Source organism: Megalobrama amblycephala, linkage group LG8 (assembly GCF_018812025.1).
Source record: "Megalobrama amblycephala isolate DHTTF-2021 linkage group LG8, ASM1881202v1, whole genome shotgun sequence".
In the NCBI taxonomy this organism is placed as follows: Eukaryota; Metazoa; Chordata; class Actinopteri; order Cypriniformes; family Xenocyprididae; genus Megalobrama; species Megalobrama amblycephala.
The window spans coordinates 32293017-32311486 of NC_063051.1; the positions used below are offsets into that span (position 1 = coordinate 32293017).

Genomic DNA, 18470 nt, shown 5'->3' on the forward strand with positions numbered 1-18470 from the left:
TTTGTGTAAACTAACCCTTTAAAATATTTATAAATTTCTAGTACTAAGTAGTTTTAGCAATTATTTCCTCACATATCCGACATCAAATAGGATGCTCGTATGTTCAAACACATCACTGTAACGTGCGTGTGTGTTAGCGCATGAATGAAGCTGTGCTGCGAGATATGGGTCAGAAATAGAGAGCAATGTTAAAAGGAGAATGGGGGGGGGGGGAGCACAGAGAGTGAGATACAGAGAGAAAGAGAGAGAGAAAGAGATCAGCATCTCCAGGCAGGGACGAGAAGTCGACGCCCAGCACTGATTCCAGAAGCAGCTCATCACTCACATTCTCTTCCGTCAATCCTCAGCATTCCTCTCCCTCATGTCCTAGATTCAATGGAGCACTTTCCTCCTGAGGAACGTGTCATCGTAACATCCCCAGGGCGGTTTTAGCTAAAACACACTTTTAGTAAGCTGGCAACTTAGATGAATGGATGAAGTCAGTCTGCTGTCATCCTTGAGGAGGAAGCTTCCTCCCATCCCTTCTGCTCTGATCCTGGTTCAGAGCGGATGATGGAGTGATGTGTCTCAGGAAGGAGAGGTTTGTGTTGGGGCTGGATATCTGAGAGCTGGGTTAGTTCTGGCTGGGCTTTTAGCAGACTTTAGCAGACGGACCCGTGTCTTTTAGCAGAATCGCTCACATCTGATCTGCTCACAGAAGTGTGTATGTTTTTGGGACCGGGTGCAATGGGTTGCACTGCGAGTGTGATCCTGTTTGAGGGACTGCGGCGTGTGTTGCACAGGAACTGTGGATATGTGTGTAAACCGGAGCTGGAGGCAGCAGAGCCAGCGGAGGAAGAAGATACACTCAGCCGCAGAGAATCACTGGCTATCACACCATCAGCAGCTGCATCATCGGTAATGTGTGTGTGTGTGTGTGTGTGTGTGTGTGTGTGTGTGTGTGTGTGTGTGTGCTTTTTGTAATTTAAATTATCTTAATTTGTGCTGTAGACTTCATATAACTGGTAATAATGTTTACCTCATGAATTGTGTAGGCGAGAGTTATGGGCTTTCCTCTAACAGTATTATTCAGCACTCTCTGAAGTAGCAGTTCGCTGAGCGGCAGGTTTCTTTAAGTGTGTGTGGGTGTGTGTGTGTGTGGAAGTGTGCCTGTGGGTTATGTATTATGTATCTCTGAAAATCGTGTAGTGGTTATAAAGTATGCCTGGGCTTTCCTTCTGTTACTAGAGTAGTTTGGATTACTTAACAAGATAACACACACACACACATATATATATATATATATATATATATATATATATATATATATATATATATATGTGTGTGTGTGTGTGTGTGTTATCTTGTTGAGTAATCCAAACTACTCTATCAGGAGAAAGACCGGAATTAGAAACTACATCTACTATTACATCTCTCATTAACAACTCAACATCAAGTTTTATTATAATTTTTATTATTATTATTTATATTGTTTCAAAGATACTTTAGACAAAAAAATATCCTTATTACCACCAATGAGGTCTATAGTACTTGAAGATAGTTATTCATTGCCATTCATCTCAGTATGAGTGGTCATTGACAGTCATATTTTTAATCTTTTCCCCAGAAGAGACAGAATGTAAATTTTAAGTGTTTTTTCTGCTAAAAGCAAATTTATAAGCAAATTAATATTAAATGGCCTTTTACACAGACATGAACTAAAAATCTCATTTTGATTTTATCGTGTATATATCGTACCCCTTCTTTTTTCATATTTTATTATTTTGCAGCCTAATGCTAAACAGCTTACTTTTTTTCACATCAATCTACACTTCATACACCATAATGACAAAGCAAAATTTGTGATAATTTTGCAAATTTATTAAAAAATAACAAACTGAAATAATTACATTGCATAAGTATTCGTACCCTTTTCTGGGACACTTGAAATTTAGATCAGGAGCATTCCAATTTTGCTGGATCATCTTTGAGATGTTACTACACTTCGACTGGAGTTAATCTGTGGCAAATTCAATTGAACTGGTATGATTTGAAAAGGCACACACCTCTCAGTAAAAGGTCTAACAGCAGAAAATGCATATTAGAGCAAAAACTGAGCCATGAGATCAAAATAACTGACTGTAGATCTCAGCCTCAGAGACAGGATTGCGTCGAGACACAGATATGGAGAAGCCTACAAAAAATCTGCTGCATTGAAGGTTCACAGAAGCATGCAAAGTCCTTAATGGACAACACCATCCCAAGGGTAATGCATGGTGGTGGCAGCATCATGCGGTCAGAGGCAGGGACTGTGGGACTTGTCAGGGTTGAAGGAAAGCTCAACACAGCAAAATATAGAGACATCCTTCATGAAAATCTGGTCCAGAACATTCAGAACCTCTGACTGGTCAGAAGGTTCACCTTCCAACAACTCGGACTTAAATCCAATCAAACATCTTTGGAGAAATCTGAAAATGGCTGTCCACTGACAGTCCCCATCCAACCCGACAGAGCTTGATAGGATCTGAGGAGAAGAATGCCAGAAAATCCCCAAATGCAGATGTGCAAAGCTTGTTGCATCATACCTCAAAAAAACTTGAGGCTGTAAAGGTGCTTCAACTAAGTATTGAGGGTACAAATAATTATGCAATGTATTCAGTTTTTCCTTTTTAATAAATTTATAATATTGTCACAGATAGTTTTTTTGCTTTATCATCATGATGTATGGAGTTTAGATTACTTTTTATCACTTTAATTTAAAGCAGTTTAACATAAGGCTGCAACATAAAAGGTGAAAAAAATGAAGGGGTTCAAAAACTTCCAAGTCTCCTGTGTCTCCAATGGTCCCACCCAGCCTCCCTCTCCCGCCTCCTCTACCCAAGTCAGCCAGTCCTTTGACCTGCCTCTGCTGGTTCGCTTCAGTCCCTTGGCTTTCTTTTTGTTGACTCCACTGTCTCCACTGCTGTGTGGATCTGCCTTGAGTCTTCCGGTCTCCAGCTCTGTCTTGGCAAAAGGATCCCCTGGCTCTCCCTCCAGTCACCGGCCCGTCGACCAGTCGGCTCCACCTTTGCTCCTCCCTCTCTCGGCTCCACCTGGGACCGTCGGCTCCACCGGGCTCTTTCGTCCCTCCAGTTCCACCTTGGTCAGTTGTCACTTCCTGGGCCACGGACTTCCAGGCCTTTTAGCTGTGCCTCATCCCTCCACCACTTTGGCTCCGTTGGGCTCCACCTTGGTCCTCAGTCCCACCAGCTGTGGCTCTGCCTCGGCCTCCAGATCCATCAGTGCTGCTTGGTTTCATCGGCTCTGCCTGGATCTCCACCTCCATTTGCTTCGTCTCAGTCTGTCGTCCCATGGGTCCGCATGCCAATGGCTCCTCCCTCCCTCGACTCCGCTGTGGGCCTTCATCCTGGCTGTGCTCTGGGTCTCCACCTGGCTCTTCCTGCTCTCGTCTCCTCCCTGACTCCTCCCACCATCATCGGCGCCCTGGTTTCTCCCGCCGTCATATCATCCTGCATTTTACCTGGTGCCAGACCCTCGTACTCCTCCAAAGCCCCCTCCCTCCCGCCCTTTCTCCTCAGTTGGACTCTTATTGGCATGGAGGACGTGCCTTCCGGAATGGGGAAAAAGTTAAGATAAAGTTCAGATAAAGTTTTTATCCAATAAGAAAACTATGATGGAAACACATTTACCAAATAAATTCCTCAATGTGCAATAAAAAAGATGTGACTTTGCGTGATTGGATGGCATAACTTGACTAACCAGCGGACCAATCTCATTACACAGCATCTGAAATGCCTAGTCTGTCGTGAAAGTGGTTCAGTGTAATTACTAGGGCTGGGCGATATATCGCATGCGATTGTCACGCGCATTTCGTCAGTAAAGCCGGTTCCCTGATTACCGCTAAATCGCCATCACCTGCTTTCAAATGGAGCGGCATTTAATAGACAGAACCGTAGATCACTGAAAAGCCACGCAATATCACGTTCATTATCACAGATGAATCGCCTTCGATAATGAACGCAATATTGCGTAGCTTGTCAGTGAACTACGGCTCTGTCTATTAAATGCTGCTCCATTTGATAGCAGGTGATGGCGATTTCGCGGTAATCAGGGAACCGGCTTTACTGATGAAATGCGCGTGACAATCGCATGCGATATATCGCCCAGCCCTAGTAATTACCTCCCAGAACTTTCTTACACGACTTTGTTCCCAACAGAAGGCATACGCCTCTGAAAACAAGACAACACATTTATTGCTCTTCTTGTGCACACTCGGAGGCTCAAGTAGCCTACTGCAGCAACTTCCATTTTTCTTAATGATTTTTAGCACCAGTGACGATTTTGTTCTCTTCTTTTCACTAGATGGAAATGCTGCTTTATTCGCAAATTTATGCAATATTCCAATTTTGTACACAAGTTAAATTTGCAGCTTTGGTTGGAAACATAGCTAGTGTTAAACTGTTTTAAATTACTTTTTTCCACATTAATCTGAACAGGTATATAGACACAATACCGTTAAAAAGTCTCGAAAAAGCTTATCATGCTTATCTTCATATTTTTTTTATTTATTTATTTATTTATTTTTTACAGTTTGGAAAACTGCGATATTGTGAAATATTATTACAATTTAAAATAGCTGTTTTCTTTTTTTAAATGTAATTTATTCCTTTGATGCCAAAGCTGATTTTTTCTAGTCTTCAGAGTCACATGATCCTACAGAAATCATTACAATATGCTAGTTTACTGTTCAAGAAACATTTATTATTATTATCAATGTTGATATTTTTGTGGAAACTGTGAATGTTTTCATGATGAATAGAAAGTACAACATTTATTTGAAATAGAAATATTTTGTTATAATGTAAAAGTCTCTACAATGCCACTTTTGAGTATTGTAAATGTAAGCATTGGAGTCCATCCTAAAGGGATGCAGCAGTTGCCAGTGATGTATTTCTTGCTATCTGGCACATATATACTGTAACTGGCAGTAAGTGTGGCTCTGCAACACAGATGAGAAGGAGATGTGGGATATGAAGCTGAAACAACTTATCTGAAGCATGTGCTCCACAGCAAAACCATGACACCAAGTGCCACATAATCTTGAAAAACAATGACAACATGGTAGTGTTTTCCAGACAGACAGACAAACAGAGAACGGAACAGCACCACATTTGCACACATTGATTAGTCTGAGTGACCTTATCAGCTCACTACTGCATGTAACCAAGGCTTGATCACAGGTTAATCTTTCCTCATACTGTTGGAAACATAATTGACTTTTCCATGATCTATGATAGTTCTGTGAGCCTCTCCTTGCTGGGATCATATATCACACATGCTTTCAATCGGACGTGCTCAGCTCATCTCCAGATAATGTGCTGCTCTCCACAGCTTATGCTTTCACTGAAAGGTGCGTATAACCCCATAAAACGCTCTCATCACTGTCAGCTGTTACACAGCACCAGCTGGCTGAAGTTGAGGCCCAGCTGTGAATCTCCCACTGTGGATGGGTGTATGCAGTGAGGTCGGGGGTTTCAGGATTTTTTTTTTCAGTCAGTGGTCCCCGCCCTGGCTCCCTGCCCTGACCCCCTTTGGGAATCTTCCCAATTATTGCGTCAAAGTGGGATTATGCAACTCTCCCAAGCTAATGCCGTAGCTCAAGGGTGTGGGGGACAAAGTGCTTCTTTATGCTTGTAGGTTATTGATTTGTTTCATGTGTTTGATCGCAGTTGTTCATAGACGATGTTATCGATTGAATGTGAAGAAACACAATGACATGATGTCAAATTATTTTGGGGATCTGCTAAAATACATTGTTTTTCTCATACTGTACATTGCTGCAAGTGCAACACCCTCTTTTCACTCTCTGCCTAAAAAGCTCTCTTTTAGTTCCTCTTTTTAAAGCCCACCTTTCCGAAAACCCCACTCTGCTCTGATTGGTCAGTTGGCCCAGTCTGTTGTGATTGCTTAGAGCATGTGTTGGAAATGTAACAGCCACAGGGTTTTAGCTCCAGACAACGATGTTGTCTGTATGGGAAGTCCATACAATGTTTTTTTGTTTTGTTTTTGACTTTGCAGCAATAATAATAACAAAAAAAACAACAACATCTCCTCAACATCACAAAATCACTTACCCAACTGTTCTTTGAGGGTGGGTCAAAGCAGCCAGTAGGCAGGCATTATGCACATGTGTAACACAGTGATGTAGCTTTCCATTGAGACTAATGAAGTCTGGTTTCGCGTTAGTGTCACGCGAACCACCGCAGCGCACACAGTCTGCTCCAGTCCAGAGACACGACAGCACAGAGCGAAAGCAATATGCACGAGTCGGCACAGACCACAAAACATATCAGTCCCATTTGAATTCTGCACAGAATGCTGTATTTTAAAGCGAAATGGAGGATATTAGGAGGAGAAATGGTTAGAGAAGGAAAATGAGGCTTTACCAAGCTCAATGGCTCTGGCCGAGCTGTGACATAAATGAAATACTATTGGCTATTTTAAAAAGGGGAGGAGCTGTTCGATATGTTCCCGGCCTTTAAAACTGTTCACTTGCACTCAGTCATTGTCTGGCCTTGTTTTATGTTGCAGGGACTCACCTTTTGCGTTCTTAGTCACTGGAAAGGATTTACCTGAATGTTTTTGTTACCTGTTTATGGACAGTCTTCCCTGAGTTTAAGAGATAAGTGATTTGTTGTATGTTTTGTCGGATACTGACAGTTGTGTGCCGTTGTTTATGGATTTTTAAAGACCTTTCCTTGTTTGCAGTTTTGTTTACCAGAGTTCACGTCACGAGAAGACTGAAATCCTAAATGATGCTTACCTGTGTGTTCCTCCTCATCGCAATCGGTGTATCATTCTGTTTGTTTTTCCTACACTACCAAAAGACCCCTTGAACCCCTGAGAGGTGACTACAGGAAGTGTATTGCTGAATTCAGAGCCACTACTCGTACTACTTTTATCATATCTTTCTGTGTCATAAATAGCAAGAGTATTATGCTAGTATGCGGTTCAGCATGCGTTTGTGTACACCTGTGCTCTTGCTGAGTTTCTGAATATGAATGAATGTTAATCGTACGCCATGTCGGACTTTCGTCTGACCTTTTCTGAGGACGCCAGAGTGCTGGACTGGTGCAGATAAGCGGATCTGTAATTGTGTGTCTTATCCTGCTGTGTGAATGTACTTTGAAGGAAATGAGTTGTTTATAATATGAGACAAATTTTTCTTGTGAAGTTCTATATATGGAATTAAAGAGAGATGGTGCAGGGTGATATTTTTGTGTTTTTACAGAGATCGAGATAAAATCTTGTGTTGTTTTGTGGCTTTTAGTCCATTTCTGTTAGTTTTGGGGCCATATATTGTACTCTGTAGAGTACTGCATGCTACTTTAAGTAAATATACACATTTAAAGATTACAATCTTTCTCTTCACGGAAAACTGAGCAAAAAAAAAAAATGTGTAAAAGACTTAAAATTCTATGGTAAAAACCTGTTAAATGGTTGTAAGTTTCCTTACTCTGTAAGAAACGGCTAGAAACAGACAGATAAGGTGAGATAAGGAAAAAGAAAAGTTGTCTGCAGATGGTTTTAGGACACCATGAAATCATCTATATAACTATATTGAATTCATAAATGTTCTTAATGTAACTAATCTCTGCAGTATAACTTTCATTAACTTTTTCTACTTGCTGTGTCATTTTTAGGGGGGTAAAATCTATAAAGAGAACGACTTTTTGTCTCTTTATTTGTTACTCTACAGTATGTTCACTCATGGGCTTTGGGTGTTGCTCTCTGGCAGGTGAAACAGACAATTAAGATCTCTGTTTCGGCGCAGAGGGAGGACAGATGAGCATGACAACACAATAGTGGACATGGACACACACTCACACACGCACACACACTCCTCCATACCAGAACAGCTGTGTGAAGGAGTGGTCTTTGCTTCTCACAAGGAAAAGAGAGAGTGAGAGAGAGTGAGAGGGAGGGAGGGACTGAACTGATAGAGGAAAACACTCTTGAGAACTCCACATGGTAAAGTTCAGAAACAGAGAAGAGTGGAAGAACAGAAAGAGAGACTCAGCCAGGGGGAGAGCAGCAGAGAAGGAAGAAAACCCTCGGGCTGTGGAGGCTGTTGCAGAGCTGTTAGTTTGCCTCTCGGCCCTGTGCGAGACATAGCCTGTTTTTTTATCATTTTTATTATTCTGCAACTGACATTGATTTGAGCTCAGTTCTTCTGGAGGGAGCGTGTTGTGGATCATGCAGGGCAGGGCTGGACGAGCCGCCCGTAAAGATGCAGTGTGTGAAACACCTCAGCAGGGCAGGATTCTGGGGGAGATGGAGGTAGAGGGGGAAACTGCAGCGCCTGTAGGGGTAAGTCTCTTATGTGACCATTTAAAGCTCAAAAAACATCTAGAAAAAGTCTAGTACTTCTGCGACAGGTTGTATAAACTGCATAGACTAGTCTTTGTTTAGTTAATAATCTCATATTTTCCTTTCCCTGCTCATAACGTTTTTATTTTAGTTACAGAAAAAAGTGGATTGGTCAAATTTGAATCCAAAAAGTAAAACTCCTTGACGTTGATTATTCCTCGACTAACTACTAGCTGGTCAGACTTGTTCTTAGGACACAGTGGCTATAGAACTGTCTTACAGCTACACTGATATATACGATACTATGTTAGTACACTGATATATTGTAACAGATTGAATCTTCCAGAGTGAATTCAAGGTCACATTTCACCCCCAAATCAAAAGATCTTTTTTTTAAAAGCACATTTTCCCTCCAAATTCTCATTACTGTAAAACAGACTCTATACTGAATAAATACTGAATTCTGGGCAGTTTACTTTATTAGTTAGTAATTCACATTATTCTAAAAGGGAAAAAAAACATGAAATACTGTAATACAATGTCTTTATTTAAATTTGCATTAGGAAAAATAAATGCTACCACCATGTTTAAATGCTTTATAATTTAAGTAATAATAAAAATAACAAATAATATTTTTTTTTGCAGTATGATGGTGGGAATTTGGGTGGGAAACGTGCTTAATTATCATAAAATCTAAAGTTGATTTAAATAAAGTTATAAAACAATGGTTTAGCAATATTTTCTTAATGCACACTGTTGTTTTCTTATTTTTTTTATTTTTATTTTTATATAAAAAAATATAATCCAAAGTTTCATAAATCACCCAATAAGTGAAAGCAAATGTACGTGTATGCGTACAGTGTGTGTGAATGTGGTGATGAACTGTGTGTGTTTTCAGAGTTGCACCTGTGTTGGCGTACACCCTCTTTACTGGCCTGTAGTTTAGCTCAGATCAGCTCACAAAGATTCACTTCAAAAACTTTGCTGATTTATTGAATCGCAGAATAAAGTTGTGTGTGTTTGTCTGTGTCTATACAATAGTGTGTTCATGTGTCTGTGGCAAATCAGAGCAAGAGTACAAGGATTTACAGCCCAGTTAAACAGCGAGGGCCGTCTGCTTCTACCTTAAGATCCTCCTTCGGCCTGAAGGGAGGGAGACAGTTTAATGAGATTCCCTTTCCCCTCCTCTTCCTTTGCAGTTCCAGCTTGACATTTGACACAACACATTTGTGTGTGTGTGTGTGTGCAAATGAGTGTGCCAGAAGTTTGTCAGGATGTTCTTCAAAAAGAAGCATCAGCTTCTTCCAAATGCTGCACATACTGTATGTGTGTGTGTGTGTGTGTGTGTGTGTGTGTGTCTGACTGTGCCTAGCCTTGGCAAGTTCCTAATTAGTATCATATTGTATTCATTAGTAGGTGTTTGTGTTGGCTGTGCTTAGTGACCTGTGGGAAATGAGGCTCAGTCTGGTGGCTGGCATTCAGACTGGCACATTGACTGCTTGTGTTGCCAGAATATTGATTGTTTTTTAAGCCATAGAAAGTGTCAGACTAAAACACTTCATTCTGAATGAAAAAATATGACAATGCACAGAGCACATGCAGATTGTTAGTCTTGGGTACAGTAAAATACACATCAAACAAATGTGTGTGAGGAATGTCTATTAATGTTCCCCTGACTAGAGATTATGAGTAGACTGTATGGTAGAACTGACCTGATAAATTGGTATGTGATGTGATGTTTAACAGGCTTCCGTAATGTGCTATATATTCATTAATAAAGCGTTTAGTTCCAGTCCTTGATTCTGATTGGCTATGAGCGCTTCACCCAACAGTTCTGTGTATCACTACACAACATTATGTTTTTTCTCATTGATATTGTTCATTGAAGCTTACTGTATAACAGAGTATTGTAAGAGAGAGATCGAGTGAGCGAGTGTAGCTGAATTTAGATATAGCGGTTTTCCCTCAGGTCAGTCCTATGTTCATAATAAAAAATCTATTTGAATGTCCGCTGCAATATCTTGTCTTTTAACAGTTAATGGGTTTCCCCGTGCCCTGACACAACAGTGCTAGACAAAGCATTTTTCAGTTGCGTCTTGTTCTGTGTTCACAACTTTCGGTCCTTTTGTAAAAGTCTTCGCTACTGACTGACACACTCATAAAGATAGTCTTTGCCGCCATCTAATGGCGTAATAATGTAACTTCTGTTGCTGTTAATGGACAGGGACTAGTTTTTCCAGCGGAAGGAAGCCTTTTAGTACAGAGCCCTGGACATGACATGCAAGGAAAAAAATTTAATTGTGCGCACAATTTACTTATTTGTGTGCACGATTTACTATTTCGTTCCCTCAATTTACTAAATCATGCACATCATGTGCATGATTTATAAATCGAGGGAATGAAATAGTAAATCGTGCACACGTTTTAGTAAATCGAAGGCACGAATAAGTAAATCGTGCGCACTATTTAGCCTATTAATTTTTTCCTGCATGTCATGTCCAGGGCTCTGTATTTTAATGATTTTACTTCATGGAAGTTGCACTGATAAATTTTTTTGCCTTTAATATTTGTATTGTGTGGTAACCATTTTATAAAAGCAATAAGCCCCGTGAAGCCGTGGTTTACAGTGAATTTATAACAGCTAAGGGGGTTTTAGGCTCTCTGCTCTGCTCCACAACGTCCCTTAGCTGTTATAAATTCACTGTAGATCATGGCTTTTTGGGGCTTATTGCTTTATTATGCAAGCAACGTAACACTAAATGTAACAGTGTAGTTCCAGAGCGCATTCCTAAGGAGGGAGTCCCCGTCAACACACGCCGAGTGGATTACGGCCAAGAAATTCTACACACACACACGTTTTCATGTTTTATGGGGACTTTCCATAGACATAATGTTTTTTATATTTTTATATTCAATGCCCTAATCCTACCCCTAAACTTACCCAATAACAGAAAACATTCTGCATATACATATTTTTAACTGCAAACTTTGTTATCTTGATAAATCAGAGCATAATTTGTGACACACACACACACACACACACACACACATATATATACAGTACAGTCCAAAAGTTTGGAACCACTAAGATTTTTAATGTTTTTAAAAGAAGTTAGCAAAAATATTTGTGTACAATATTTTTTTTCAGGATTATTTGTTGAATAGAAAGTTCAAAAGAACAGTGTTTATCTGAAATCTAATCTTTTGTAACATTATAAATGTCTTTACTGCCACTTTTGATTGATTTAATGCATCCTTGCTGAATAAAAGTATTCATTTCTTTCATTTCTTTTCAAAAAAATAAAAATAAAAATTCTTACTGACCCCAAACTTTTGAACGGTAGTGTATAATGCTACAGAAGCTTTGTATTTCAGATAAATGCTGTTCTTTTGAACTTTCTATTCATCAAGGAATCCTGAAAAAAAAAGTACACAACTGTTTTCAACATTGAAAATAATCATAAATGTTTATTGAGCAGCAAATCAGCATATTAGAATGATTTCTGAAGGATCATGTGACACTGAAGACTGGAGTAACGATGCTGAAAATTCAGCTTTGCATCACAGGAATAAATTACTTTGTCAAATATATTTAAATAGTACACAGTTATTTTAAATTGTAATAATATTTCACAATATTACTGTTTTTTACTGTATTTTTAATTAAATAAATGTAGCCTTGGTGAGCAGACGAAACTTCTTTTAAAAACATTAAAAATCTTAGTGGTTCCAAACCTTTGGACTGTACTGTATATATATATATATATATATATATATATATATATATATATATATATATATATATATATATATATATATATATATATATATATATATATATATATATATATATATGAAGACTTCAGATGCAAAAGCCTCTAAGTGCCATCTGAAATTTTCTTATAAAATGAGCATTTTTATCAAGCTTGTATGTTTATGTTCAGTTTTTTCACTTTAATGGCAATGAAAAGGACGTATTAATTGCCATTAAAGTGAAATTACTGAACTTAAACATACGAGCTTGATAACAATGCTCATTTTAGAAGAAAAATATATATATATATATATATATATATATATATATATATTTAAACTCTGGGGTATTTTTCTAAGGAGGAAAAATCTGAGACTTCATTTACATAATCTCATTGCTCTCTAGGAGAAACAATTGAGATATTACAAGAACAGGAACATCTCCATGTCATTGTAGAGTTTGGCAGAAAAGAATGTTTTGACCGATGTTTTTTCCCTGTTTTTAATGAATGTCAATTGATTGTCTACTGGTGCATTTTTTTTCAGCGCATTGTCGATCTGCACATGAATATGTTAAGACACAGATAGACGTCGCAATATTAAAAGTGATTATTGTAAACCAAAGGCATATTGTGTTTAATATGTGCTCACTTATTGTTTGAACACATTTCAGAGATGGTTGTGGCAGGCAGCTTTATGAAAGTGTGTGTGTTTGTGTGCGTGTGTGTGTGTGTGTCTGTGTTGGACAGGAAATACTTCTCCCCAGAGGTTACCATCTTTATATCTTATCCAGTTAGTGCCTGAGGCAGAGTCCTGCCGTTCTGTGCCGTGTGTCCCATAAAGCAATGATGTCACAATGGACATTGTAACAGAGACCTGTTCACCCATCTTTATTGGGTGATGTAGGCTGTTGGCGCTGACCATAGCCAATCATAGCGTGGATTATGGGAAGCAGTGTGTGAACTGCCTGGTACAGTTCAACACAATACTCATTCACAACTCTCTCTTACTCACTAACAAACAGAACAGAGTATCTGTGGACAAAGACATTTGTGTTTGTCATTGGCTCCTCTTGATGTTGTCACATCATAGAATACTGTATATGGTATTTTGAAATTCTGTATATATACTTTTTTTAACGATCGCATAGTAAGTCTCCTCTCTGGGTTTGAAGCGTGATATACTGCATTCATTCATTTACATGAATGAATTCCAGATTTTATGCGACAGTGTCATTTTACAAAAATGAGTGATTCACACACTATTTGCTGGGATAAAAACAACCCAAGTTGGGTTGAAAATGGACAAGCCCAACGATTGGGATAATGTTTGCTCAACCTGCTGGGTAGTTTTATTTAACTCAACTATTGTTTAAAAAATACTGTATTGCTTGCTTAAAATGAACCCAAAAAATGTTGGTAATTAACATTTATTAATAAGTTTAGTGAATAATAATTAAACAATAAACATTTATTAAACTGCTTATTAATAAATGTTCACCTTTTGATTATTATTGTTGCATCTAGTAATTATGTGTCTGATTATGTGTATGATGTCTCATATTTTGGGTTCATTTTAAGCTAGCCATATAGTCATTTTTAAACAATAGTTGAGTTAAATAAAACTGCCTAGCAATTTGGGCAGTTTGTCCATTTTTAACCCAACTTGGGTTGTTTTTAACCCAGCATTTTTTCAGAGTGCATTTTCACGTTTTATATATGATACCTCAGGACAAAATGCTAAAAAATTGTATATGACTCTCTTAATGTCCTGACTGAATTCAGCAGAATGTTTTTAGACACACATCAGATGGGTGTGAGGATCTGCAGTCACTTAGTGAACGCAAATGTCATGACCCTTCCATAAACTTGTGTCATAGATATAGTCATTGATAAGTCCTGATTTGATTATGTTGATTTGAAGTCCTGAACATGTTCCATCTAGTCTGATCCTGTTAAACTTGTGTGTGTGTTTGTCTCCAGGTAAAACCAAAAGTGATCGAGCCTTTGGACTATGAGAGTGTACTTGTCCAGAGGAAAACTCAGATACTCAGTGATGTCCTCAGAGACATGCTGCAGTTTCCTATTGATGACTTTCAGGTAAGAACGTATGTTTCCAACTCTCAGAGCATCTGCTCTCCCGTCAGTATCCGTTCCTAAATTTCCTGTTCTTCCGTCCATTTTCCCCTGCTAGAGGCTCGTGTTTCATTTCTGTCGGTATTTTTTGTTCTCGTCCTATCTGAAATCATGCTGCGATTTCCTCTAAAGTGTTATTTTTCGGCATGATTCTGAGTGATGAGTAACCTGCGCAGATGTTAGATTTCGCACCCTCTCAGCGGTGTGTCTTGAGTTTGTTTTCTCCTTCGGCTCATTAGTCATACATCTCTGTTCTTTCTGTGTTCGTGAGGGCCTGCTTTTCCATCACAACCATAATACAACCCTCAAATAATATTACAGTAACATTGTCTCAGGGGACTTCTCAAGCTGCTTCTCTGAATGGAACCATCTACTTGTTTTCCTTTAGAAATGGGTGTGTATGCGAGAGATCATTGTTATGGGCCTTGGTTTATGGGGAACAGAAAAAACTGGCCAAGCAGCTATAGATGAAATCAAACATTTATAATTCAATTTCAAGATTAGTGTTAGGAAATTAGAGCATAAATCTAATTATAAATTCTAGATCTAATTGTAAAAATGTAAATGTAAATCTCAAATCCAAAATCTTGTTAGTCTAATGTGGTCACATTCTACCTAAAGCACAAACTTATCATGCGCACAAACCTCTCTGCATTTTTAGCTTTTTATTAAGACATTATTGAACCATTTTCCTTTTGAGTTCAGTTTAAGTGAGCAATATAGTAATTTCTAAACAATAGTAAACTGCCCAGCAGGTTGGTCAAACATTTAACCCAACTGCTAGGTCAAATTAACCCAAATGCTGGGTTTGTCCATGTTTAACCCAACTTGGGTTGTTTTTAACCCAGCATTTTTTTAGAGTGACTGTATATGTTATTTTTAAATCAGTCCATGTCCACACAAAAATTATATTTTTGACTAACTTAGTAAAAAATTACAGCCAAATGTATTAGTTTTTCTCAAATTATATTTATGGTTTTGTTCAAATCTTAATCAAAATCTTTCTTTTCCCAAAGACAAAAGCATTCATACAAAGTAAAAAAGATCATTTATTATAAAGACCATATTTAATCAATATATTCTTTAGACATAAGCCAAAATATTGCTTAATATAAGTCAGTATAATAATTAATTGGCTTTTAACAACTTAATTTCACTATTAAAAATAAGCAAAATTAGCTATAATATAAAAGGGTTATATGCACTGTAAAAAAAATCCCGTTGTTTCTACGGAAAAATACCGGCAGCTGTGGTTACCAGAACAATACTGTAAAAATGACATCAAACCGTAAACATACTTACGGAGTTACATGTGAATTTTACATTTTAAATATGTATATTTAACATTGGATTTCAGTAATATTAACATCATTGTTACACACTGTAAAAAAAATCCCAGTAAAATTTATGGTAAAATAACGTATTTCATTAACTGATATAATGTTAATTTACCAACCTAATGAAGTACTAATATCTGTTTTGTACATTTATAATACACTGACAGTCACCAAACACAGTGGTGATGAGAGTCACATGATGAATCAAAGTTCATCACAAGCAGCTTTTCCACAAGCTGAGAAGCACAATACTAATATATAGAAGGAGCACACAGTGTCATTCACACACACACTAAACACCATCATGGTAACATGCATGAAATTTTAAAAATGCAATAAACATTAATTTAACAACATTAGATGTAACATAAAACCCTAATGTACATAACTGATTAGAAAAAAATGAGAAAAACTAAGAAGAAACAGAGTTATTTCAACGAAAATATATCAAATGTGAAGTGTCACGCAGGGAATTGTGGGAATGTCAATTTACGGTTTTTCACTGTAAATTTTACAATGAATTGTTATTTTTCACTTCCAAAAACTGTGAATTTAACGGTATTTTACCGTAAAATTACATTAAACGTACCGTTAGATCTATTACAGTTATTCACCGTATATAGTACGGAAACTTTCTGTAAACCAATTGACAGTTTTTCACCACAGCATTTTTACAGTCTTTTACTGTTAATATCACGGTCATTTTTTACAGTGTGTTCACTGGTCTTGTGTTTCTTGTTTTTGCTATTTTAACTTTTATTTTGAAGTATATTTTCTCTTCCCAATGTTCCCTGTGTTTAGTTCCTGCTTTTCTTTACCCTTGTTTGTTGCCATAGTGATTGATTACCCTCACCTGTTCCTAGTTAGGATTTACTCTGTTTTGCTTTTGTTATGTTTTGTTATCTTTTTGTTGGATCCTACTGACCGTATTTCTGAAACACCCCACATTACAGAAAGTAGAGTTTTCACATTTTGTTAGTAAATTATTTAGTTTACTTACTATAAATAAAGGCAACTTTGAAAGACTATAATGTTTATTGTGATGGCTTTTTAAAATATGCATCAAATGTTCTGTTATGTACTTAAAAAAATGAATAAAAACTATAATCATTTCTGCACTCAGTAAAGCTAGTCAGGATAATCAGGATGTGCTACTGGTGTCAAGCGAAAATGCTATTTAAACAAAATAGTTTCTTTTGATTCATTTTTTCTGTGGGGAGTGTTATTTGCTTTTAGATAAACTGAACAAAAGGGGTATAAACAGAAACAAGGATTTTTGCATTTTTTACATTTTTAATAAATTACTTTTTTAAATAATAACTTTTTTTTAGTGTACCCAAATCCTCCTTTTAATCCATTAACATGTAAACCTCTCTTTTGTTTGTAGTCCAACATGATTAGTTTTCAAATTTCTCTCTATGCATGTTCATGTGCTGGTCTTTGTTTAATATCTGAAATGTTTCCTCATGTTTCTGTGTAGATCTCCATTTTGAAGCGTCAGGGCAGAGCTCTATACTCTTCAGTACCAGGCGGGGCAGAAAAGAGAGCCAGCAGCCTGCTCGTCCAGGAGGTAAGAGCTCAACATAAACTCATGGATCACAGCAAAAAAAGAGGAAGAATGAATGAATTGCACTCACTGATGCCGTTGTTTATTTGCACATTGTATGTATTGTTTTAGCACACAATTCAAGGAATTACACATATCATATTGCACACCCTCCCAAAACTTTAGTGCCTAGTTAAATGCTATTTGTATGCTGCTGACGAAAGTGCACTATTTAAAGGTGAGCTCTGAGAGGATGCATTAGAATACCACAATTTGACACACATTACTGAGACTTCATCACCCGATCACTGCAGTCCAAGCACCTGAATCATCTCTTAAAAATGCACTTGACCACGTGTCTGGATATATGCCCGTTTACGCTTCTCTTCTCCAGCAGCTGATCATCATTTGATGAAATACTGATGTCAAGATCAGAAATGCACACAAACATCTTGCTTTCTACAGGCGGCAATATTTCAAAATTCAAAGTCAGTTGCTTTAGGCAAAAAGTGCAGAACTTTGCAAAAAGGCGCAATCTAAGCCTAATACTAAGCATAATTTACATTAAAAGGAGACTATTAATTGAACTATTTCTGTTCATTTAGTGTCTGGTTAAACTGAATAGCAGTTTAAGGCACGAGACTACAGGCAAAAACACTGGGTCTCATTTACTAATAATTGTGTACACTATTCATATTTATATGCATTTGAACTTCTCACGAAAACCTTTTGTCTAATTCACAACACGTGTACGCACATGAATTTGTTGTTAACCTCGGTCTAATGTTGAACTCTAAATGAGTGGCCGCGTAAGTAATTTACATAACACACCCAAACCATGTCCATATAAGTGCATTCTGCACAACTTTTTCTTTTGTCACTCTCAGCAAACATGACGCTCTCTAAAGACACATCCTCGCTTGAAAGCACGATGGTCGAGCAATGCCAAGAGTGCCGTCCGCAAAACAAGTTTAAACGCAATTAACACCTTTTACACAGACATCTGACTAGCCAGCTGTACATACGCGTATCTGCGTCTTTATGCAGATATCTCCCAGCATAATATATAACACACCTTTTCTTACTCTTTTACTGATGTATATTTGTTTGTGTTTGTTTAAAATTTCATCTTAATGTGTATAAGGCCACCAAGCGTGTGATTTTTGCGTACGAGTGGTTTCAGTTGTTCCTACTAAAATTTAGAAAATTCTAGAATGAAAGAGCGAGCTCATTGGCTACTGATACAGCAGGAACCAATCAGCTGTGCCCTATAAGGGGCTTTCGCACAGAATAGCAATAGTATGTTCCTGCACAACCGGAATAGTTCTAGGAACTAATTTATAGGAACTA

At 37.7% G+C, this 18470-nt stretch overlaps 1 protein-coding gene across 8 annotated transcripts in view; it reads left to right on the forward strand.

Annotated features, from left to right (window-relative positions):
• Positions 1-18470, forward strand: part of dock9b (dedicator of cytokinesis 9b) — a 122908-nt gene that overhangs the window by 28852 nt on the left and 75586 nt on the right. For 3 of the 8 annotated variants that reach the window (XM_048200616.1, XM_048200621.1, XM_048200619.1), the window contains exons 2-3: positions 14085-14201; positions 17055-17144. In XM_048200616.1, coding sequence (XP_048056573.1) covers positions 14085-14201; positions 17055-17144 — 207 coding nt within the window. Of the gene's footprint in view, positions 1-293; positions 898-14084; positions 14202-17054; positions 17145-18470 lie in introns of those variants that run through there. The other 5 variants (XM_048200613.1, XM_048200615.1, XM_048200617.1 and 2 more) reach the window with 4 other exon arrangements.